A 27,519-nucleotide genomic window follows, 5' to 3' on the forward strand; every position below is an offset into this window, starting at 1 on the left:
CCAAAGGACTCACCAAGTTTAAATTTGCTATGGAAAAACCTTTGAAGGTATACCCGCCAAGATGTAGCGAAGCCTACAGTGTAATGGAGTCAAGGTTATTCCCGTTTGTTGGCCAAAACTGATTAGGCAATCCTATTGGAGAATTGGCAAAGCTCTTGGATTTCCAATCTACGGTTTTGGGAACCGACACTAACTACTAGGAAACTTGGTACAATAGAAAGCTCTCTGTAGTCATACACTAATGCACTCATCTCATATGTAGCTACTGCAGTATGTTAAGGATGGAAATAGTTGCATCCTCATCACATTTATCATCCCTAACTAGCAAGTTGTTTTGACTACCATGCCCCTATGTCCCTCTGGCACTAACTGCACTGGTATCCTCTATGTCCCTATCCCGGGTCTCCTCAACTTCCCTTCTATCTTTTGTTGCTTCTTGCAACGCAAGAGTGAGGTTCCTTAATCGAGTTTTGGTTTCTTCGATTAGTTTGTCGTTGTTTACTTCCATGTGGTAACCTTCTTCCATACCATGTACATATCCTTCACCTTTGGTTGGTTCACTTACTATACCGCCCCCTTGGTTCCCCCTCTGGCAACCCTTCTTCCAACTATCCCTACTCATATCTGATGGAGCCTAGATTTTCACAGGATTAAGACCTCCATTTATATTTTCCATTCCATTCATAGGATGAATTTTTTATTTAATCAATTACGAGTCTTCTTGCTTGTTACTAAGATTTATTTTTAAGCTTCATTATCTTCATTCAGCAGAGCTGTTTGCTTTTCAACCATTCAAACTATTTGTTATTCTATGGATAAAGCTGCTCGGTTTTCATGTAGTAATCTCTAGTCGCCCTAAAAGATTATGCATAGAAGAGAATGTGATAGTAACTGTAATGTGGATCATACAGATGCAGTTTTAAATGATTGTGTCATTGAGCTATCTTCTGATGGGGAGGTTTCATGAGATATAGTTAGTTGAGAGTGGATATATCCTAATTGATATGGTTACAAAGAATATATCCATAATGGATAGACTTATGTCATAAATATTAGATCTTCTTGAGAAAGCAGAAATGACTTCAAATAGCATATAATAATCAAGCAGAATTTGTAGCATAGAATTATATGTGTACAAGATAAGATTTTGCCTGTGAAAGAGATTAAGATTATATCAGCCTGATTGGTATTTGAAGATGCAAGTAGAATGATTTGTTCCACATATTTTCTTGGCTGAAGTATGTTACATATATGAAGGAGTTTGTGAAACATATGTAAGATGAAGCCAACTATTTTGATTGTGTGAGCAAAAGGAGATTGATCAATCAGGATAAAAAGAATCTGTATGTCCACAGGTATAAGGTCCCAGCCTGCTTCTTGATCCATAGAAAAGGGACTGTATTGATTCAAGTTCCTACAGGAATACTATTAAAAATATATACAGCAACTACACCTAGCACTTTACCAATGTAAGCAAGTAGCCAAAAGGGGTCTAGCGATGGTTTTAGCAAGTATGGTGATTGCTTCACAAGTTTTCAATGCTCTAATTAAGACTCAATAACATGCTATCACATACAATCGTTGATGATTGTTTCATCACTGGCCATGGAAACCCCATCAAGATGCGATGTGGAAGGAAAAGACCATACCTTGTGAGAAAAAATAATGGCATGCGTCAGGATCAGTTTCCGAGCACAGCAATTAAATAGAAGCCATGAATCTTATTCATTAATTCAAGGCGGGTGTTATGTAGCGACTTGTACTTGACAAATGCCTTTTGTTTTTGCAGGTCCAAATAGGAACACAAACGGTGTCAAGACCTTGAGCGTAGGAATTCGCAGGTTAAAATGATAGCACCGGGAGTAAGGGTTCCATCCAAATTTGCAGAGGCATAGAAAGTTAGAAGATTTGCAATCAACAATAAAGATGTGTAAACCAGGGTGCTATTCTGTCACTCAAGACTATGAAGTATTGCAATGAAATCCAGTCCATCGAAGGTTTTAATATCATGGGTCGCTGAGGATACACAAAGGACGACATGCGCAAAATTGGGGTAGAGGATTCTCGCATCTGAATCATATATGCCGCCGTTCATGAAGTTATAAAATTGTTAAGTCAAAACTATATTAAAGTTTTTTATTCGGTTATTTGTTATGAAGGGGTGTAATGTTTGAAAGGCACCCGACATCTTTCCAAAATATGTAAGTGTGAAGGCACATTATACACAATATACAATATATTCATTTAAAATAAAACTTTTATACTATTCATGCTCATTTGATATATTATATTCTTTTAATGGCGGAGAAATGAAGTTTTTGAACAAAGCATGTGGATTGAATTAGGAGCGAATTTATATGTGATTCCAGAATTGAAATTCAGTAAATAGATCATCTGTAAGGAGTGTCTTTATTGCGATTTTATTTCGGGCATAGTTATTTATTTTAAATTTTGAAGTTTTAAATTATTATTAAGTTGCATCCTTTATAAATGTTTTTTATTAATTTTTATAGATATTTTAATATTCAGATAAGTGGACTGGGTCATTATTGCATTTTAAATTTGATAAACATAAATATTGTGAAATATTTAATTATTTTCATATTTATGTCTAATTTGTCTCCACAGGAGTTAAAGTGCATTTTAGACTATTTTAAAATTGCATTTTTATAATTGATTCGTCGCGTCTGAATTATTAAAAAAAATTATAGTTTAAATATATTAGACTTTATAAAGTTGTACATTTCAACTTATAATATTGACTCTAATTGCCCATTTAATTAAGCACTAGTCTTTTATTCTTGATTCACAATCCATATGCTGGCAACCCTTCCATTTCTTTCCTTTGAAGAATTAATATATTCGTCTGTTGCATTAATCTATAATCATTTTTTATTTGAAACATTATCACATTTATTCTTAATTCGTAATTTGCAATCTTAAAACTTTCCATAATTCTTGCCGTTTTGAAAGCTTTTGTTGCATTCGCATTCTAATTTATCTGCTATAAGCATCTTGGATTTAAGGTTGTTGTTCAAGATCAGGTACAGCCGCCTCAATTTTGCAAAGTCGGAATCGCAAGGGATTTGGCTCACATTGATCGATCCCATCAAGTTGGCCTTAACCGGTTGGATATCCCAACATCAAGCAAACAAGGCTCGTAGGATACCAATCTGCGGTTTTGGGAACTAACAATATCTTCTTAGCCTTCAGCTCTACTTAGCTTGTTGTTCTAATCTCAAGGCCCTCTAGATTGCCTCATAGTCGTCTCTTTGCTCCTTGCGATTTATGTCTTTGTTTAGAAGGCTTGGAATTAATTGTTTTTCTCCCAAGAGTTCAGGATACATTTCCTCCTCTCTTCATCACGTTGGTCCTCTTCTAATCATGTGTTTTCCTTGTACATCTGAATGACTTGTTGGCATTTGTTCTCCCTATTGATCTTTTCCTGTGAGTCTTGTAGGGCCCAAAAATTTGTGCCAAAAGATGTGAAAGATGGTGTTGGTGTAATTAAATATTACTAATTACACTTTACTTAAGTATACTTAGGCTAATGCATTCGCATGTTAGTTGTCATGCACACACCTAGGAGTTTGCATTTTATTTTAGCACATGGTGTAGGAGAAATCCACTTTCACATAGTTGTTGTCTCACACCTCATTTTTTGTGAGCTCTATCTTTGTATTCTTATCACATTATCATCCTCTCATTGTTGCACATGTTTTGTCACACAATGGAGAATGCTACACCTTTGGTGGACATTGATTACACATTGTCTAGTTGATAGCTTATCTCCATCATCACTCCTAGTTATCATGTATTGCCTATCTATTCAAGCACGTCTACATTGTTCACATTTGAATATCAACCAGACAATAGGCTATTGAGCATTGCACTCTTAATTATTACTGATCTAATCAATTCATCATCATTTCACCTATCTCTCTTGAGGCTCTAGATCTTGGCATTTTCATTATTTTCCTTAGGAATTTTTTTACATTGTATCAAGCTTGAGGCAAATTGCTACATGGTATCATTTCATTGCATAGCCATTGGAGGGCATTTTGCTTCATCTTTTGGAAGGCCACGATTCAGACCCGGGATCAGCATTTTTGTGGGAGCATTTTGAGCAAGATTGGACCTCACCATTGCATCTAGGTTATCATTTCCACGAATTGTGACTATAAATTTGCCTATGTTGGGCAGAAGTCAAATTTGAAGCAAAACAATCTTGCAAATCAAGCTTGGGCAGCACAGAAAATTTTTGCAAATCGGGCTTGGCCAGCCCGATTTGCAAATTGGTGGTAAGGATCTGAACTTTTTATTAACAAAATAATTTGCAATTATTTTCAGATCTAATATTCATTTTCCATGAATATTTCATTTTGCAATTCCTATAATTATTTGGGGCAAAATTATTTCTTTTGGCTATATCGACCTTTGAAAGTGTTAGTTTAGGAGTCGAATCAGCAAAGTTGGGCAAGTAAACCTCGACCTTTAGACAAGTTGGATCGGCTGTTCATACCACAAGACGACTCACCAAGTAACTGCACAAGTCAACTAGCAAGCATGATGATCAGCCTTGAAGCCAATACAAGCTCCTCTAAAAAAGGCTTTGATGTGCTAAAAGTTTTATCCCACTATCCATGTGGGACTAATTGTCCCAAGCTACCCCGAACCCTATTCAACATCCTTCAATAGTGCATTGACTGCAGAACAGTGGAGTCACCACAACACACATAGGTTTATAACAATCACGCACCAAATCAACTTGTTCATCCAAGCTCCACTCTACAACCTTGTCCCCACAAGACCCCACTCGGTAACTTCAAACAAAGATCTAACTTCCACATTAGCTTGGTGCCATAGATCTACATTAGATCGATCTGAATTCAGCATGATCAATTTGATCTCCACTACTAAACGGAATTTGATTGAGATCTTGTATCATATTTTTTGAAAGTGCATTTTTTTTGTCTATTTTCCAGATCTCATATCATTTTGGAGAAATTGTAAATGGACATAGTACTTTCAGCATTTAGTCGACTTTGATCTATTCGGTATTTGTACTTTGTAGATTCTTTAGTGATCTTGTGTCCTAATTGTATTGAGTTTTTTATTGCTTTGTTCTTATTTTTTTTGTAATTGTTAGAATTATAAGTCCCCTTTGGCCAAATTGAGCAAGTGGCAATTATACTCACGCTACATATAAACTACCACAATCATCTATTTTGGGAGCCAGGGGGGGTGATTCATTGCATTTTGGGGGGGTGCATCGATTCTTTATTTCATGTGAGAAGTGTATCATGGGAATAGCCGTACGTCCTGTTGTCATATGGTTGAATAGGGATAATTATGCATCATGGGCAAAAGGAACCATCACACGCTGTAGATGGCTTAATATCTTGCCTAATCTTTATGGACTTGTCCCTGAGCCAAAGACATTGGAAGACACTAGCTTGGATGATTACAAATTCTTATTTTAGATGGGTGATTCGTAGGAGCGTCTCTTCCATGCAATATCATCGATTCTACTTTATGTTCAGGTCCCCTCACCCAGTTTGGAATATTATTTGGGAACATTTTGGAGATCCAGATATTTCCCCATTACTAGCTAATCTAGTTGCAGATTGTCACATTCCACTTGATGATGATGATGATATTCCCTATGGTGATGATATATTATAGTTCATCACAGAACTTGCATCTGATGAGGACCTTGATGATCCAAATCCTCTAGTTGCAGCTCTCACTTCTCCAATTGAGATCACTTCTCCCATTGTTGCTCCTGACATTTCATGCATAGTTGAAAATTTTTGTTTCGGCAATATCTCAACTAGCACAAAAATATTGTAAATCTTGGAATCAGCAAAAACTTGATGAAAAATCGGCAATAAATCGACACTTTTATCGCACATTCAAAAATATACAATTTCTTAAAATATTCTTAAAAAAGCACACATACACACCAAATTTATAGAATATATAATGATTTGAGATATCCACCATATATTAATCAAACATTTCAGTTAAACAATATTTCATAGCAACTAAAACTTAGTAGATTAACATAGTGATAGAATCATATACCAAAAAACAAGTACCACATCTGAATATAAATAAGTTCAATACATATAGAAGCCAAACTCCAAAAACTACAACTTCTAAAAGTAGAAATCATAAATTGCATCTACAAGTAAAGCTCAAAAGAGATCGTTTTTGCTAGATGGGTGGTGTTGAAATAGTTGCTGCGGCAACATCCTCAACGGGTGCTCAAATAGTTGCCTCAGGCTCAATAGAAACCTCTAAAGAATGACCAGGCTCATGTTCCTCGTCACGTGCTACCACTTTCCCATCTGAGTGATCTACCTCCATCTCAAACTCAGCTAATTGCTCATCAATCAATAAAGGATCACCCACATGCACATCTGCATCATCACTATCAAGAGGAGGAATCCAATCTACTAAATATGGATCAATGTCATCCAAGTCAAGTGCTTCATATGAAGCTTGCCCTTCCACCTTTTTTTTGCACAAGAGAAAGTTGTACTTCTCATAAATCAAGTCATTCAAGCACTTTTGAGTCAACCTATTGTGCTTCTTTGTGTGTATATTCTCAAAAGTACTCCAGTTTCTCTCACAACCATAATCTTCCCACCACATATCTACAAGGATTAAAAAAACCATTTATAATGTGGTAAAGCTTCCAATTAACTTCATGAGAGAAATAAATGGTATGATAAAACTAAACACATGTTTCTTTTTACATGGATACAAGGTGTATCTCCTACATTTGCGATCAGGAGAAGAAAACAATGACACCTCTTCCCTCTCGTAGCTCTGCAACTTATCAAGTATGAGGTTTCAGAGGTCCAAATCAATAGTCAATATTCAAATACATGTGTCCAAGCCAATTTGAACCTCTAGATCTGCTACAAAAGTGTTGGAGAAATAGAACTTGGGGTTTAAGTAGTAGGCAATTGCATGAATATGTTGGTGGCATTGTTGGTTCCACCTACTACCAATTATGTTCCATATGGGTCAATATTTAGTCTCAATTGACCTATAAAAATATTGAATGGCCTCTTTGGCCCTATTCATGACCTCGTATGAAAACCCCATGGGGTTATGGGGTTTTATCCCCTTCCACAATTTGTAGAACCTTCACCAACGATGTTAACACTTGGACATAAAAATTATACAAAAGTCAGTGAACGACAATATTTTAAAATCAAATAAACAATCAACAATCAAGACTTGAAAACTTACGCTAGGGATCTCTTCCATTAGCTTTTCGAAAATAGCATCAAACAAAATCTTCACAACCTTCTTTGCTTCGTACTTATTGGCATGAGGACCCTATAACCATTTGTTATCTAGAAACATGCGCCTCAAGTCTGACAATGTCTTAGATATGCTTCTCAAGTTTTGAAAATTGGTAGCAAAGCATGTGACCCCTGCTCGTACAAGAGCCTTACTAGCGTGCTCTCTCATAAGACTCAAGCCCCGTGTATGATTGTAGATGTACTTCACAATATTTCTTCCATCTTCAACCACCTTCTTCCATAGGTCCACAAGGAGCCAATCAAGACAGTGGGCAGGACAAGGGCTCCAAAATAATGTGGGATACCTCTCCATCAGAAGTCTATCGGCTGCCACATACGCAGCTGCATAATTAGTCACAATCTAGATAACAAAAGCCACTTCCACTTCCATTACCACTTCATCCAACATGTTTTGCACAAATTTTCTGTATTTTTTACTTGACCAGAGGCATCAATTGATTTTAGAAATACCAACTGACCCCTTGAAGCAACTATAAAGTTCATGAGCATCTCATTCCTGCCATCTATTCACCCATTGGATATGATAGTGCAACCTTTGTGTTCCAAAACTTTTATTTTCTCTTCCACATGCTGCTAAACGTTTTTTACCTCACCACCTAACAATGACCCACTCATCTCATAACGAGTTGGGGGCTTCAGCCCCTTCCCAGACAAAGAAATTGAAGTTATCACTTGACCTCACTATGTACTACATAAAGCATTGAAGGGAATATCATTGCGGATCCAAAATTTTGCAATTGCCACCTTTGTCTTCTCATGCATCTCTTTGTTCCATGCAGTGCCTAGCAAGCTGGGTTGAGCACCAGGAGAATTAAGTGGAACCCAAAAGTCTAATAAAGACCCACCCACACTTCTTGATCCTTGTATGCAAGGCCCAATAGAAGAAGCCTCTCCACCTATTTGTGATCCTGTAGAACTAAAGTCCAAGATGGGGCTGTCATTGCCTCGAATGCCCTCTTTTTTGCTGCCTTATTTTGTGCAAATTTTTGAAGGCTTGTCAAAGCCTCTCTTCTAACCTCTTCCGGACACATGGTACACGGTGTAATATCATTGAATGGAATCTTTGCAAGATGGTATTTCAATCAACTTCTGCCCGAAGTCATTTTCTTAAGGGAATGGATACATTGGACTTCTTCTTTGTTTGTTCCTAGGATCCCATGTATCCATAAACGATCCTTATGTCTGCCACTAGCCATCTTGTGAAGAAATAGGAAGACTTTGAGAATCTAGCAAAAAATCAATGAATTATAATTAGAACGCATATAATGAAATTTCAAATTACAATTATAAATTATATCAAATATATACAATATTTTTCTAACTATATATAAAAAATAGTAAAATTTTGTATTTTTCAATAACAATGAGCATTATAATATAGCAATTCTTTTAATAGTAAGTGGAACTGCAATACAAATTTTTACTGGTAACTGTAATTTTTTACTATTAAAACATAAATTATAAATCTACTAATTAAAAAACAGAGTGAATACTTATATATAAAACAATATTACTGAAAATTTAAATACAGTAATTTATGACTAGTAAATATTGTTATAACTTATATATAATAGTATTTACCATTTACTATTTATCGTAATTTAAATTTGTTGTGTTTTAAATTTAATACCATTTAGTTTTACAAAATAAAACAAAATCAAAATAGTATTATAGTATTACAAAATAGTAAACAGTAAAATAAGAACTAAAATGTATTAAATATTAAAAATTGCAAAAAATAATATTACAGTAATTTTTTTAACCAAAACATTATAGTTAAATATTTAGTACATTTTAATTTTTACAAAAGAAATTAAGTTCTAAACAAAATTTAGTAACCAAATATATTGTGGTTGTGGAGGTGGAGAAACGGCTTTATGCTGTAGTAGTGGATTCAGTAGATTCTGCATGTTGATGGAAGTGTATGCCGCAGGTGATCCAATAGTATACCCAACATTGGGCTTAGCAGTTGTTTCATTTGTTGATGTTGTTAATTGAAACTTACATACAAAAAAAAACCTAGAAGTCGATGGAGACAAATCCAACTGTGAATGTAGAGGTGCAGACAAATCAAAGGCAGAAAAAGTCGACTGTAAATGGAAAACGTAGACAAATCGAAGGCAATAAAAGTCAATTTTGAATGGCAAATGGGACAAATCCAACCAAATAGTGTTGCACGAAAATGTAGCGAGTCGCTGAATGCAAGGAGCCGCCAAATATAGGGACAAATTCAATCTGTCGTTGTCAAATGCCCTGTCATGTAAAGTCAAGACTCAAGACACCTAGCGTCATGTAAAGTCAAAAAAATGATACTAAACTGAAATCGCCGACAACTTTTCAACGGATTTTTCCAACATTTTTTGGGTTTATGTGTGATATATACAAGTTAAATAGCCACAGTTTTTTAATTTATTTCACAGCCAATTTATGGTGCGATTTTTTCATCCTACAAATTGTCACACAAATATCATGAGATCGGCGATATTTCGCCATATTTTCAACTATGGTTTCATGTACTATTCCACCCGTAGTTGTTTCTAATTCAGTGCAGCAAGATATTCCTAGTGATTTAGTGCAATAGGACATTCTAGTTACAGCTCCTTGGGATGACTTTTTAATAGACATTGCAGATTTGTTTGTGGAAACCTACATTGAGGATCTAGGAGACATCATTGATGATATTCATCTTCTCTTTGTTGAGGATGATACTTCTTCAATTGTTACAAGAGAACACTATCATCATCTTGATCACTCCTTTGAGTTTGATATGATTTTCACTTTAGAGAGGAAATTTGAGCCTTTAAAGACCGGTTTCCATGAGTCTCAAACTTCAATTAAGATGTCACATTGCATGGTTCAGGTTGATCATACTCATGTATTAAAGATTCCTATTCAATTCCCTTAGACATACTACATTTTGAGGGATCTTCCTACTGATTGGGGAGGGTTCTCTAATACACCTATGACAACATTTTTTCCTATACACCTATGACAACATTTTTTCCTAAAGGGTGGAACATCATTCAGTTTACTTGGTGCAACTTTTACATTGATCCAAGAGCATCTATCATGGGTGTACATTCTACATTGAGGGGGGGCTTCTTCACTTCCCTTCCCACTTCTTTTGAAGAGCCATCTGTCCTTGGAGGCTGATCCACATTCCTACATGGATCAATTATTATTGTTACCTTGTTTGTCACCTTCTTCTATTGGGCTTGATCCTGATTGGTTTGTGGCATCTTCATCAACCAAGGATATGGCGACACATCATCAAACTTCAATGACTTCATACTTCATTTGGATTCTCCTTTGTTCTTCCTATCCATAATGGGAAGCATTCTTGCACTTGTACCTAGTCTACTTTTTCCTAAGGGTAGAAATGTTGTTTTTAGGCTCACCATCCTTGGAAGAAATTATTCATAATGAGGGTGATATCACTTTCCTTCCTATAAGGGATTCTTTATTGTATATGCACGATATTTGTCATAATAGGGGGGTCTTGATTACTCCATCTATGCATGCATCTTTTTTTTTCATCTCTCTTTTTGGGGGAGGGTTTTTCCCATGGGGTATTTCCCCTTTCTTTGCTTTATGAGAGATTGCATTGCATATCTTTTGCACTTGCAGTTTGTACATGGGTACCTAACATAGCCTAGTAGTTGGGAGTCGGGACCCATCTTGCAATTTCATCTAGCTTTTGTAAACATAAGTGCATTCCCCTAAGTTGCAACTTAGGGGAGGCGTTGGTGTAATTAAATATTACTAATTACACTTAGTTTACTTAGGATAATGCATTTGCATGTTAATTCTCATGTAGACATCTAGGAGTTTGCATTTTATTTTAGCACATGGTGTAGGAGAAATCCACTTGCACATAGTTGTTGTCTCACACCTCATTGTTTGTGAGCTCCATTTTTGTGTTCTTATCACATTATCATCCTCTTATTATTGCACATGTTGCACATACTTAGTTACACAACGGAGGATGATCCACCTTTGGTGGACATGTGATTACACCCTGTCTAGTCGATAGCTTATCTCTATAATTACTCTCAGTTATCATGCATTGCCTATATATTCAAGCACATCTACATTCTACACATCTAAATATTAATTAGGCAATTGGCTATTGAACATTGTGCTCTTGATCATTATTGACTTAATCAATTGATCATAATTTTGCCCATCTTGCTTGTGCTATCACTTGAGCATCTAAATCTTAGCATTTCCATTCTTTGCCTTGGGAAAATTCTAACATTGTATCAAGCTTGAGGCTATAATGGATACCCCCAAAACCTACTTACAAGTATTCACAACTATATAGTGATTTTATCAAACACTTAGCTAGCAGTATCCGTTATATGCTAAAACACTTATGGCTCTAAAAGGTTGTCTGTATCGTGTTGTGTTTGGCATGTAACATAAATATAGGAATTGAAAAAAGCACAACATATATTGCAGAAATAACCAGCATACTATATTTATATCGATTTCCAAAATTTAATAACAAGTGCAAAGCTGATTCACTGAATACTACAGCAATAAATCAAAACAAACATTGTCTACATCAAATAGTTGAGGGTGTGGCCTTTGCATTGGCCTGCTGCAAACAATATGCAACTGCTACAGCAACTCGACTGCTACAGTGAAATTGCTATAGTAACTTGCTACAGTGACGCAACTACTAGAGTGAGGTGTTGCTACATGAACTTCGTTGTAGCTGGAAATGCACCCAATCTCTTGGATATAAAGCTGATAGCAATGAATTCCAAAGGCCAAACCCCAAGGGAATGACATTTAGAATGTCACATGAGAGGTAGACGTCCTCTAATGCCAAGAATAGATCTGCAACTCACACATCCATTTTCTTCTCATATTCAACCTACCGAACAAGGGCCACAAGCTTGCCTTTTTGTTTCTACTTCATTGGGTCAACCCACTTTTCACAAGCAATGTGGGATAAAGTGTTATAAAATAAAATAACACCTTATGTCTCCCTTGGGCTTCCCTTTTCCAACGCACAACCCAACATGAATAATATTAAAGTAACAATTTATTATTTTCACGTTTAATTTAAATTTTACTTTAATAAACTTCAAGCATTAAAATAAAATAGTAATTGGGCTCAGAATAATATGAGTGATAGCTTATCAAAAAGCTCTCATCGAGGAGCATCAAACCCAATCACTAATTCTGACATCGCTCATGCCTTGCTGACTTACTAAAAATAGTAAGTTTGCCCAACACCATGTAAATCAACTCCGTTCTGGCCTGAACTGGAAATGACTAGGCCAAAACATCTCAAGATCCCATTGACCTCTTCATTAGCCTCTGAGACCACGCAAAAATAGGCTAAAGGTCACACAACCAAACAACAACTAAAGTGAGGACATTACAGTCCACCCCCCTTGAAATTGCTTGTCCTCCAGCAATCTCAGTCCTGTTTGCTATAACACCTGCTCACTCTCCCAAGTACCATTTCCCTCTAGTAGGTTTCTCCATGTGACTAAATATACTTTAACCACCCTGTTCCCCAGAGTCCTCTATCTGGTACCCAAAATGGCGTCAGGAATCAATACGAGCTTCCCCTCATCCAATGGTGGCAAATCTGCAGAAGGCACAACTCTCTGACCAATGGCTTTCTTAAGCCTCGGAACATGAAACACATTATGCACCCGACTACCCTTTGAAAGCTCAATCTCGTAGGCAACCTCACCCACCCTGCGAATCACTCTGTAAGGACCATAAAATCTAGGCTTCAACTTCTCTACTCGGCTCATCTTGAGTGATGATTGTCTGTATGGTTGTAGCCTCAAGTAAACCATATCCCCAACTTCAAAGTTGCACTCTATCTGGTGCTGATCACCATACAATTTCTGCTGATTCTGGGCCTGTTTTATATTCTCCCTAAGCACCCTCAAAATATCCTGACTCTCTTGCAAGAAGTCTTTGGCTTTGGGAACTCTACTATCCCCAAAATCAGATCCATGAAGCTAGGTGCTTCATAACCATACAGTGCCATGAATGGAGTCATCTTGATGGACATATGATAAGTGGTGTTATAACAGTACTCTCCCATATGTAGCCATTTGACCCAAGCTCTCTGTTGTGCAGTCACATAGTTCCTCAGATATCCTTCTACCCATTTATTCACAATCTCCATCTGCCCATTTGCCTATGCATGATAACTAGTGCTAGGTGTAAGATCTGTGCTACAGAACCCAAACAATTCGTGCCAAAAAACACTCATAAATTTACTATGCCGATCACTAACAATGAGGCTAGGTAGCTCAGGTAACTTGAATATCTCTCTGAAGAAAAGATCAGCCACCTGTGCTGCTATGTAGGTGGATGGAATAGCAAAGAAGTGAGCAAACTTCATCAGTCAGTCAACTACCACATAGATGCAATCTCTCCCCTGTACTCGTGGTGACCCGGTGATTAAGTCCATAGAAATACTTTCTCATTTCCTATCTTGAATGGGCAGAGGCTGTAGCAACCTTGCAAGATACGTGTGCTCTCCCTTATTCTGCTAACAAACTGCACACTCCCTGACATGCTTCTGAACATCATCCTTAAGCCCTTTCCATGTGAACCGCTTATGGATCTACTTGTAGGTCTTAAGACCCCTAGATGTCCAGTTGTAGGTGCATCATGAAATGCCTTCAGTATTACCTTCCTAAACTATGATGAAGGAATCAAATATATCCTACCTTGGAACTTGATCAATCCGTCCATCACCACGTACAAATCATCCTGTGTGGTGCCTACAATCACTCCAGAAGCCCAAGTGTCCCTCACATACTCTGTTGTAATCTTACTTCTCCAATCTCCTATAATCTCAGCTACAACACAAATATGAGGTCTCCTAGATAAAGCATCTACCACCACATTCTTCTTACCTTTGACAAACTCAATGTCAAAGTCATAAGCCTGAAACTTTGTAATCCACTTTTGTAGTCTATCATTCAAGTCACGCTGGCTCATGAAGTATTTCATGCTATTGTGATCAGTCTTGATAAAAAATTTCCCCCAACTAGGTAGGACCAAAACTTGGCAAATGCATGCATAATGGCCAACATCTCCCAGTCATAGATGGAATAACTCCTCTCCACTCCACGGAGCTTCCTACTCTCAAAAGCAATGGGATGTTTCTCCTGCATCAAGATTGCCCCAATCCCATCACCTGGCACATCACAATGAAGCTCAAATGGCTTTGTGAAGTCAGGTAGAGCTAACACTGGACATAATGACATCACCTTCTTGAAATGATCGAAGCATCTCTGAGCTACCCATGTCCACACGAAGGCCCCTTTCTTGGTAAGGTTTGTCAAGGGTGCAGTAGTCTATGAAAATCCCTTAACAAATCTCCTATAAAACCTGTCTAGACCAAAGAACCCCTTAAGCTGTGCGAGGTTCATAGGAGTAGGCCAATCAACAATAGCTCTAATCTTTTTGGGATCTACCTAAACTCCATCTACGTTGATGATATCCCCAAGGTATAGTAACTCAGTCAACCCAAATTTGCACTTAGACTCCTTGGCATATAGTGACTCTTTCTCCAAAATGGACAACACCATCTCAAGATGTTGTAAATCCTCCTCCCAAGTCTTACTCAAGACCAAAATATCATCAAAGAAAATCAGGACAAATCTCCTAAGGTACCCCCTAAATACCTGATTCATGCAACTCTGGAACATAACAAGGGCATTGCTTAGCCCAAATGGCATAACCAAAAACTTGAAGTGGCCATAGTGACACCAAAAGGTTGTCTTCTCGATGTCCTCCACCCTCATCTTGATCTGATGATACCCTGACCGTAAATCAATCTTCGTAAAGAAGCATGCACCATGTAGCTCATCAATCTGTGGGATGGGATATCTGTTCTTAATGGTCTTCTTATTTAATGTCATGTAATGGATGCACATGCGCATTGTTCCATCCTTCTTTACCAATACTACTGCCAAAGCAAAGCGGCTCTTACTAGGCCTAATATGCCCCATCTCCAACAAATCCTTAATCGCCTTCTCTATCTCATCTTTGTGTTTCTTAGGATGACAATAGGGAGTAATCATAGCTGGTTTGGCTCCCTCCTCGAGCTCAATAACGTGCTCTATCCCTCTGTTAGGATGAACCCCATGCAGAATCTTGCCAAAAACTTTAGCATGCCTATCAAGTATCTTCTAGACTCTAGTGGATGACTCTTCACCTGTGGCACTTCTGAGGTTGGCATAGTGAAACATTCTACCACACACCCTACATCATCATGCCGAAACAATCTTTGCATTCTCCTCAAGGAGATTACTCTGTAGCTCCCATCTGAAAGTCCTCTAAGTACAACAGTTCTTCCCTCATGCTGGAACCTCGTATACAATTTTGCTAGGTTGAGTGCAAACTCAACCAATGAGGCCATCCATGTCATGCTAAGGATGACATCATAATCTCCCATGTCTACTACATAGAACTCATCCTCCAACTCATAGCAATCTCCAAACCTTATATGAAGGTTAGATATCTTCCAAGTGCATAATAATTTGACACCGTTCGCCACCATGACTCTAAATCCAACATGCTCCTCAGCCTGTAAACCTCTCTTAGCTACCAATTGTGAATCTATGAAATTATGTGTAGCCCCAGTGTCAATGAGTGAGATCACTTTTTGCCCCTGGATAGTACCCCTAACCTTAAATATGATTTCCTTCTGAGTCTACATTAATCATGCCAATGACTTCTCATCCTCAAGAATGATGCTCTCCTCTATAGTACTACCCTCGTCTGAATTAGAGTGTTGATCCTTCCTCTCTGACTGTGACTCCTCTGCTGAGAAATACTCCATTTGATTTGCCTTAGCCTTGAGAGGACACTTATGAGATAAGTCCCAAGGCTCTCTGCAATGAAAACATAGCTTCTTCCTCCTCAACTCATTCAAGGTGTCATTATCCAGCTTATTATCCCTTTTTGGCTGAGCATCTCGATGAAAATGTTTTTTGTCCTTCTCCTTATCCTTCTTCGTATGAGAATCCCTAGGCTGAAATCTGCTCCTAAAAGAAGAAGGCACTAAGACACGAACCTTCTTAGTAGCCTCCTGTAATGTAGCTGGGTCATGCCCCTTGACCCAACCCCTCAAGGGATCTAAGAGTCCATCCATAAACAACACTACTAAGCTCCTCTCTGAAATATCTATGACCAACATAGCTAACCTCTGAAATTTACTAATATAAGTCGCAATTGATCCCCACTACTTGAGTTGTGCCAACTCCTTAAACTGTAATTTGGGATCCCTAATATCAAATCTCTCTATGAGCCTCTTAGTGAAGTCCTTGTGAGATGTGATCTGATTATGCCCCAAGGTTAATATGCCATGGTGCCACCACTCATGTGCTAGGCCATCCAAATGAATAGCCACATACTTTATAGCCTCCTCCTCAGGCGTAGGATTCAGCTGCAAGTATGTATCTACCTTCTACACCCAAGCTCGTGCAATCATCCTCCCTAAAGCATCATAATAAGGGAAAGAAAGTTTTCCAACTTTCTTTCTCAACTCAAAGTTTTGATTCCTCCCTCTTGCTCTAGACATGTGTCTCATCCTCAAGTCCATATAATCTCTAAGGGAAATATCCACCTGAAACTCCGATCCACTAGCCTCCGAGTCCCTCCTTATCTAATCCTATAACTGGGTAATCTGCGGTTCATTTACTGGTTGAAACGGATCTCTGGGTGGGAAGGTGAGTAGAAGAGGTCTCGAGCTCGTTGTTCGAGCTGGGCGTGCAACGTGTCTAAAGTTATCAGCCTCATTTCCATTGTTACCATGTCCATTATTACCATTAATGTTATTCTCAGGACCGTTGTTGCCTCGGCCTCCATTATTATCATTGCCCCTATTGTTATCATTTCCACCATTGTTATTGTTTTCATTGTTGGCATCAATGGATTAATATTGATGCCCATCTGTCTAGCCATAAGTTGTAGCATCATGTCCATTCACCTATTCTGCTCTTGCTGCATACGCTGCCCCTACTCTAATGTATCCAATAACCTGTCGCATGCTCAAACATAAATACTTAGCCTATTTTTTAATTTCTGATTTTAGTATTTTGACATTTTATCAAACACTTTTCCCTCTATCCAACTGTTCCAAATTCCCTATAAGACCTCCATAGGATGGCAAAACTTATAGCTCTGATACCTGTATAATGGATACCCCCAAAACCTGCTTACAAGTATTCACAACTACAAGGTAATTTTATCAAACACTTAGCTTGCAGTCTCCATTATATGCTACAACCCTTATGGCTCTAAAAGGTTGTTTGTATCATGTTGTGTTTGGCATGTAACATAAATATAGGAATTGAAAAAAGCATAACATATATTGCAGAAATAACTAGCACACTATATTTATATCGATTTCCAAAATTTAATAACAAGTGCAAAGCTGACTCACTAAATACTACAGCAATAAATCGGAACAAACATTGTTTACATCAAATAGTTGAGGGCGTGGCCCTTGCATTGGTTTGCTACAAACAATATGCAACTGCTACAGTAACTTGCTATAGTAACTCGGCTGCTACAGTGAAACTGCTATAGTAACTTGCTACAGTAACGCAACTGCTACAGTAACGCGACTGCTATAGTAACGACTATTACAGTAACGTGCTGCTACTGTAACACACTGCTATAGTGACATGGCTACCATAGTAACGACCGTTACAGTGACACACTGCTATAGTAACTTGGCAACTACAGTAACTTGATAAAAGAACTTGGTTGTAGCTGGAAATGCACCCAATCTGCCAAATATAAAGCTGATAGCAATGAATTCCAAAGGCGAAACCCCAAGGGAATGACGTCTAGAATGTCACACGAGAGGATAGACGTCATGTAATGCCAAGAACATATCTGCAACTCACACATCCATTTTCTTCTCATATTCAAACTGCCGAACAAGGGCCACAAGCTCACCTTTTTATTTCTACTTCGTAGGGTCGAACCACTTTTCACAAGCAATGTGGGATAAAGTGTTCTAAAATAAAATAAAACAAAATAATACCTTATGTCTCCCTTCGGCTTCCGTTTTCCAACACACAACCCAACATAAAGAATATTGAAGTAACACTTTATCATTTTCACATTTACTTTAAATTTTACTTTAATAAACTTCAAGCACAAAAATAAAATAGTAATTGGGCTCGGAATAATGAGTGACAGCTCGTCTGAAAGCTCTAATCGAGAAGCATCAAACCCAATTAGTAATTTTGACATTGCCCATGCCCTGCTGACGTACTAAAAATAGTAAGTTTTCCCAACACCATTTAAATCAACTTCGTTCTAGCCCGAACTGGAAATGACTAGATCAAAACATCTCAAGATCCCACTAACCTTTTCGTTAGCCTCCAGGACCATGCAAAAATAGGCTAACGGTCACACAATTGGACAACTGCTAAAGTGGGGACATTACAAAGGCAGATTCTTACAAATGGCTTATCAACCGATTAACCACAGGACTCACTCCAAGGAAACTCCACACCATGCTCTCAAGAACTTCTTCCTATATCGCTTCCCTTCGGAGATGGGTCGACTACTATAGTAATGACTTCTACAGTAACTTGGTAGCTACAGTAACTTGATATAGGAACTTGGTTGTAGCTGGAAATGCACCAAATCTACCGGATATAAAACTGATAGCAATGAATTCCAAAGGCGAAGCGCCAAGGGAATGACGTCTACAATGTCACATGAGAGGATAGATGTACTCTAATGCCAAGAACAGATCTACAACTCACACATCCATTTTCTTCTCATATTCAACCTACCAAACAAGGGTCACAAGCTCACTTTTTTATTTCTACTTCATAGGGTCGACTCACTTTTCACAAACAATGTGGGATAAAGTGTTCTAAAATAAAATAAAACAAAATAACACCTTATGTCTCCCTTGGGCTTCTGTTTTCAAACACACAACCCAACATGAATAATATTAAAGTAACACTTTATTATTTTCACATTTAATTTAAATTTTAATTTAATAAACTTCAAGCATTAAAATAAAATAGTAATTGGGCTCGGAATAATGAGCGATAGAACATCGAAAAGCTCTCATCGAGGAGCATCAAAACGAATCAGTAATTTTGACATCGCCCATGCCTTGCTAACTTACTAAAAATAGTAAGTTTGCCAAACACCATGTAAATCAACTCTGTTCTGGCTCGAACTGGAAATGACTAGGCCAAAACATCTCAGGATCCCACTGACCTCCTCATTAGCCTCGAAGACCACTACAAAAAATAGGCTAACGGTCACACAACTGTACAACTGCTAAAGTGGGGACATTGCAGAGGGAGATTCTTACAAATGGCTTATCAACTAGTTAACCACACGACTCGCTCCAAGGTAACTCCACACCATGCTCTCAGGAACTTCTTCTTGTATCGCTTCCCTTCGAAGATGGGTCTGCTGCTATAGTAACGACTGCTACAGTGACACGCTACTACTATAACTCGACAGCTATAGTAACTTGATACAAGAACTTGGTTGTAGCTGGAAATGCACCCAATCTGCTGGATATAAAGCTGATAGCAATGAATTCCAAAGGCGAAACCCCAAGGGAATGACGTCTAGAATGTCACACAAGAGGATAGACATCCTCTAATGCCAAGAACAGATCTGCAACTCACACATCCATTTTCTTCTCATATTCAACCTGCCAAAGAAGGGCCACAAGCTCGCCTTTTTATTTCTACTTCATAGGGTCGACCCACTTTTCACAAGCAATGTGGGATAAAGTGTTCTAAAATAAAATAAAACAAAATAACACCTTATGTCTCCCTCGGGCTTCCGTTTTCCAACACACAACCCAACATGAATAATATTAAAGTAACACTTTATTATTTTCACATTTAATTTAAATTTTACTTTAATAAACTTCAAGCATTAAAATAAAATAGTAATTGGGCTCGGAATAATATAAGTGATAGCTCGTCGAAAAGCTCTCATCGAGGAGCATCAAACCCAATCACTAATTCTGACATCGCCCATGCCCTACTGACTTACTAAAAATAGTAAGTTTGCCCAACACCATGTAAATCAATTCCATTCTAGCCCGAACTAGAAATGACTAGGCCAAAACATCTCAGGATGCCACTGACCTCTTCGTTAGCCTCCGAGACCACGCAAAAATAGGCTAACAGTCACACAACTGTACAACTGCTAAAGTGGGGACATGACAGAGGCAAAATCTTACAAATGGCTTATTAACCGGTTAACCACAAGACTCACTCCAAGGAAACTCCACACCATGCTCTCAGGAACTTCTTCCTGTATCGTTTCCCTTCGGAGATGGGTCACGATTGATGCTTGTAGTATAGATACGAAGTCTTACGTCAATGCCCTCTCTCCTTCAAATAACTCTCGAAACATGTCATCTTCACTGCTACTACCCTTGCTCATTATTTTCTCTTAGCCTTTTACTATCCCTGTAGGCAACAATGCGAAATGTTTTCCCCATAGGTTTGTTGAACTAACCACCAATGTTCCCCTTCGGGATTCATGACATGGCTTGACTGCCTCATATGTTCTATAAGTCTAGTGGTTGTATCAGGCATTGACAAGTCAATCTTTTGGTGCAACGACAACCCAAGCATGTAACAAGTGGTATTAGAGCTTGGTCACAGGTTTGAATCACCTCGGGTAATGCTGAGGGGGCGATTGTTGGACTAAGCGCCAATGTTTCCGAATGCTATTTGTGACATGGCATAACCACCTCGTGTGTTCTATAAGTCTAATGGCTATATCAGGCATTGACTAGTTGATCTTTTACTGCAATAGCGACCCTGGCTTGTAACAAGGTCTCAGTCAATGCATATGAGAATAACTAGTAATATAACAAAAGAACACAAAACAAAATATTTCAGAGAACTTAGAAGCTTCTTTATTCATTCATTCATCAAAAGCTTACAATGTCTACACAAAGGATAACAACAATTATGAAAATGCCAATAATCACTTTCATATGATATCCTTTATTGTCTCTCGGATGCAATTACATTACATATATAAAATTCGAAGGGCTGCAACACCAAGTGTCGCGACTATCTTGACTATCTACACCTTCAACTAACTAACAAGTATTAACAAAGAAAGTAATTACCTAACAACGTCAAGAGGACCACAACGCTTAAGTCAACTCCTTTAAGTGAAGTTCAAGATCCTTTTTATTAAATTTATCAATCTACCTCTTAGTGAACTTTGCATGTCAGTCTATTTGATCATGTCCCAATGTGACCATCTCATGATGCCAGCACTCGTGAGTACTGTCATCTAAATGAATAGCTGCATATTTAATGGCTTAATCCTTTTGCATGGTGTTATACTGAAAACAAGTATCTAGTTCTTCTAATTTTCCTTTTGGATTCAGCTGTATGCATGTTTTATTAACCATCAACATTTCTGGTCAGACTCTGTGATCATTCATCAAGATGAAAGAGTTCTACGAGAGAAATATGCCGGAGTTGTGAGAGAGAAATATGAAAGATCACAGAGTGTGATCCTTCATCTTGATGGGAAAATAAATTGCACACAGTTGAAGCCAGAAGCAAAATTAGAAGATCGATTATGGACTGTGGAAATCTATTCTCTAAAAGTATCTCGTTCATGCAAAGATGCTCTATCTAGAGTTTTAACTTTTCCCAAAGCCATGACAATAAGAAACTTCCTCTGCAAATCTTGGATATGCGATCCACCAACCTTGTGAGGTCTATGTTTAACTTGAGATCTTGTAGTCAAGAAAAAACATTTCGGCCTGAAAATCAGCATCTGAGTCCCTCCAATCTTGTAAGATCTGATTCTGCAACTCTTGCTGTGTTGGTTCATTTTCAACTTGAGGATTATTCCTTGGAAGAAAGTTAGGCACAAGGGGCCTAGAATTGACTGTTCCAGCCATAGCACAATAATTTGCAGACCTGTTATTAACTGAACCAACTCTTTGACCATTATTAGCATCATTGTTTTGTTATCAACAATAACGTCTTGAGTCATCAGTGCAAACACTTGAGCTATATTATCCTGTAACTCATTTTGTCCTCTAGCCAGATCATTGAGGATATCTCTTTTACTAGGTTCCTAGCGGTCACTATGTTCTTCGTCTCTGGGCTCACTGTTACCCATGTTTCCAGGATCAATTACTAGTATGTCTTCAATGTTTGCATTTGATCTAGCAATAATGTATACTAAGCTGCATTACTCTTTCCAAATGTCATTTCATGTTGTTTATATCTTTTGTTTCTATGGTGCTCAGTTTTCTTGGGCTGGCTACCTATTGATCACAAAGTGGAATTACAAGAGGTTGGATGGATTATTGCTAAGCATGTAGTCTGAGAAAGAAAGCTGCTTGTAAAAATATTGCTGTTGAAGGAGAGTGTTACTTGCTGGAAGCAGTTGAAGAGCGTGTTGCAATTCTCTAGAGTTAAAGGATATGATTAAAGCAACTCAAAGTTCAATACTTATTTTCTATTACTATTGGAAAAATATTGCATGTGTTGATGGCAATCTTTAAGATTAAGTTTAGATGCATTTATTGGCAATCCTGATGTAACAGTCACTTAGCCAAATTATCGTCTATCACTGGCAGACTGAAACTGTTTAACAAATATCTGTTCAACAACCGTTTGACAAAATCTCTGTAAAGAAAGAATGAAAAACTCTAACTCCACCAATACCCTAAGTGCATAGGAATTCAAACTATACAAATATCGATGGTTTACCAAAATAATCAACTTCTTCAAGAAGTACAGATCTTGGTTCTAGGAACTCTCTCCCACTGTCAAAATACCCTTTTGATAGTGCTCCCACTTCCAAAGAAAGATTTTTCAAAAATGTTCAAATGGCCTGAAAAAAGAGTGCATTCCATCAAGTCTGCTATATTTTGCTTCAGTCAACATTCTATTTTGAAGTCATCTTTTAAACTCAGATGGTTGTCTTGGGGTCCCAGACTCAAGCACTTAGGATCCCTGACCCCAGATGTCCTTTTAGTGGACAACCAGAAACATAGAGATTCATTGATTTGAAGGTTTGATTGAACAAACCAAATAGTTTACCAAAACTTGGGAAATCATGAATAAAAAAGCAAAATGTCAAAATTACAACTCTTGTGGAACAAATTATGAACATGTTGACTATGACTCAAAGACTAATGATCTCTGAATCATGAGAAAATTATTGAATGCCTGTGCCAATTGATACCATCATTATCATGTTGCATGAAAAAGAGACGAAGTGCCGAATTACATGTGCATACAAGTGCGAAAAATCAAGTAAAAACTATCCACAAAATATTTTTTCCTAAAAGAATCTAAATAGAGGCCTTATCACCTGGAAAATGTCCATCAGATGAGAGCTTCCATGTAAGCTTATTCCCTTTCCAATCAGTTATTACCCCTCCTGCACCTTCGACCACTGGTACCAATGCCAGGAAATCATATAGCTGCAACAACAAATTACAAACTTAACTCACTACCAGATGCAAAGGAAAAAATGCATCATGTATCTATAGAACATTTTCTCAGTTTTTCCCAACCCGAGCTCCATCTGCATATACTGATTTTTATCAGAATATTATTGAACCAGAAAAAACAATGATATGAATTTTATAAGTACAAATCTGTACGGATCTAAATCCCAAAAACAAGGAGACCGAAAATAAAAACGAAGTTAAAAAGAGGGAAAATGGGGAAAAAGTGTTTAAGAAAGCAATTAAATCCAAACCTTAAAGGTCTTGACTCCTAGGCTTCAATCAACACTGCATAATGGATGAGAAGGAGAACCAGCATTACCCAACAATTAGTGGACAAAGTCTGACATCTGGTTGTTTGAGAACCATATAAATGATCACTGACCTCTAAAGAAGCTGACCGAGGATGTTCCAGCCCACCTAAGGCCTACTGTAAATACAGGCTGTCATGCCCTTCCTAACCTTCCCTTACTTCCCACCCTACCCTTCCTAGCATGTACTCTCCACTCTCAAAACAAGCACAACTCTACAACAGTGCAACTCTCCACTCTCCAAACAGGACTCTACTTCAACCTACCCAACCATTAACATTGTTAAGCAAGACCTGGAATTTAGTAACTGGAAAGGTCTCTGAAACAGAGTTACTAGACATCAAAAGAGACATAAAGTACACTTTAACATTATGGGCTTACAATTTCATCTTCAGAAAATCATTACAATTAACTGAAAGACTTTATCTACTTTATCTACTCCATTTTTCTAAATAAGTTTATCATCAAAGTTCCCCAAGCTACAGGAATTGAAGGCTTTTCTAAACCAGAATTAAGCAGAAGGAATTTGAAATGGTAGTAGTGACAAGAATTAGCCAGACAGAAAAAGCAATTTTGTTTCAAACACATGAAACTTAAGTAGAAGAACCCACCAAGCATGGAACCAGAAGACAATTTTTGAACATTAAAATGCATTTCTTAATCATTTGCTCATTGAGAGGCAAGGAAATTCTTCCCTATGAAACAAATATTACAAAATCAAATACGCAAAGTACCAAGAATACTGAAGAGTAAACTAAGAAGGAAATATACTTGATTGATGATCAAATAACTAGAGAAAATCTCATTATAGGGGCACAACCTCATAAACCAAAGAAAAAAACACAAAAATAATTTAAGTGTGCTTAATCATCGCATTACAACCTCCCGCAATGATCATTCAAGAAAATATATCAAGTTTCTCTAAATTTGACAAACTTGTCTCGACTCTCAACCAAGAGACTTGATGAGAAAATCTACAGTCTAGTACTAAGTAGGACAAAATTGCACCTCCATTACTTTGTCTACTTCCATTTATGAAAGAAATGGTAATGTACATTGAAATGATTGATTTGTTCATGAAAGACAAGATTCTTGACCAACATAAAAATTGTGATATTGCTATCTGTTGGCCCACTTATGGTCCCTCAATTTAAATTTTTAAAGCCAAGCCCTTGTCCCGTTTATGATGATCAAGGTGAAATTTTCATAGTTATATCATTTTTCCCCAATGATTTTGTTTATCGCCTTTTTGCAAAACTGAGACTTCATAAGAAGTGCATCTGAAAGAATTGTTGAACCAGAGATGAAACAATTCAGATTCAATAGTTCAGAGGGTTCACAAGCTTCAAATGTTCAAAGTTCAGATTCAAAGGCACAGTTTCAGTGGCTCAAGTTCAAAAGTGTTCAACAGGTTCGAAGGTGCAGGTTCAACATAAAGAGTTGAAAAGTCGACGATGCCTAGGTTCAGGGTTCAAAATTCAAATAGTTCAAAAGGTTTACAGAGTTTGAAAGGGTTCAATAGTTCAAAGTTTGAAACTTCAGAATAGTTCAAATGCTCATGAAATATCTGACATTCCGACATAAGATAATTCACAGAAGCGACATGATATAGTTCTTCGTGAATTTTGTGAATCGGTGGCTCCATGTAACAAGGAGGATGTGTTAATTGCCCAAATATTTGAACCATACAGTCAGTCAAAGATCAATGTAGACAATAGATATATCTGCACTGCCTATGGTGTGATGGATATCCAGAATAATGATCCCACTCATACGTGTTACATCCCAATTTTCGACCCAATTTAAAATGTCCATATAGCCGTTGAGATTCACATGAAGTTAGTTGACAGTTAAATTTGTTATAATCCTACAAAATGGTAAGATGGTTAGTCGTTATAATTTCATATGAAGATAACATGCTAGTTGATTATTTATCATGAATTCATGGAATTGAAAAGGCAGTTAGCCATTATGATTATTTATAATTAATAATTTGTTATGGTAATATGATTTAAATGTGGAGAATTTCCTTGTAGAGAGCACGTCAAAGGGGTGGAAGCATTGTCAGAAAAAAATTGGGCACAGGAGCATCACCATCACTGGGAAAATGGGTATGAATCATGAATCACCATGGTCGAGGACCTAGCAACTACATAATAGGATACACACATTAGACACGCATGAGCTATTAAATAAACATTTAAAATATTAACTTGATTAATGCATACCTCAAATGGCTTTTGGTTGACTTTTCCAACACATCATTATAATACATATTTATGTACGTACACAGATATAAATTAAAGGTGGCATCATAATAATATTTTTAGAAAAGGTTTTATCTATTTAATACATACATTTAAATACATGTACACAGATAAAATGAATCTTCTAAGATGAAACATGTATTTAGATAGACATATTTAAAAGGTGCGCCCTTGGATAAACAATTACCCTATGCCATCTTAATAAGATATATTTACGTGCAAGTAAACAAATATGTTTATAATATTCTTTTGACTTATAACCTTCAAATTCTTTTCCTTATTTATTCAGTTATTTACTTGAAACCGAAATGCACACTTGGCATATTATATCGGCATCCAAGAAGGTGAAACATTTCTTTAGGAGTTACAGCTTCTTGGAAGCCTTGGAGAAATCAAATGCCTCCTTGTATATTTGGAAACCATGAGAAACCGAGGCATATATTATAAATAGTATTCTTCTCCTTCATGAATTTAATTCTGAATTTCTGGCCACGTTATATCCCTCTCTTTACCTCTGCTGAAAAATGGGATTGTTAATCACTCTGAGATTGCGTACAAGATATTGTACGAGAAGGGACTGGTTGATAGCGTCCAGCAAAAGCTCTTCTTTCTCACAAGCTAATCAGGTTATGTGGTCAGCATACCATTTCCGAATTAAACATAGTCTTCTTTTCTATATTACTGTGCATGTATTTACAGCAGTAGGGATTATTTCCATAGGATGCCATATATCATCTATGTTATATGACATTGAATAGTTCCTTAGAGAGTTTGAATTTCCCAAGCCGAGAGAAGGCAGGGGATCAATATTGTCTCCACACAATTTACCTCTGCATATTTTTCCACATTATTACTTTATGTTCTACCCCCTTGTTGAAGGTCGGAAAACAGAAATATTCTAGAAATTGCATACTGATTGCTTCTGTGAGGGAACCGGCTGTTTAACATCAAGCTAAGGCTCACATTTCCATTAAATCAGACTAGGTTAAGTGGTCATTTTCTTTTCAAGTGATACATCTTCATTCTTTTATTCCTGCACTCAGAACTACAGTAGAAGAAAGTACGTCCATGAGAAATATGTACTGTATTATCAA

At 37.3% G+C, this 27,519-nt stretch overlaps 1 protein-coding gene across 5 annotated transcripts in view; it reads right to left on the reverse strand.

Moving 5' to 3' along the window:
- IMPL2 (inositol monophosphatase family protein) overlaps positions 1-27,519 on the reverse strand; it is a 203,254-nt gene that overhangs the window by 27,045 nt on the left and 148,690 nt on the right. For all 5 annotated transcript variants that reach the window (XM_089824425.1, XM_089824424.1, XM_089824422.1 and 2 more), the window contains one exon: positions 23,709-23,820. In XM_089824425.1, coding sequence (XP_089680551.1) covers positions 23,709-23,820 — 112 coding nt within the window. The remainder of the gene's footprint in view (positions 1-23,708; positions 23,821-27,519) is intronic.

This window comes from Cupressus sempervirens, chromosome 4 (genome assembly GCF_028749045.1).
Source record: "Cupressus sempervirens isolate cs-2001-9-10 chromosome 4, ASM2874904v1, whole genome shotgun sequence".
In the NCBI taxonomy this organism is placed as follows: Eukaryota; Viridiplantae; Streptophyta; class Pinopsida; order Cupressales; family Cupressaceae; genus Cupressus; species Cupressus sempervirens.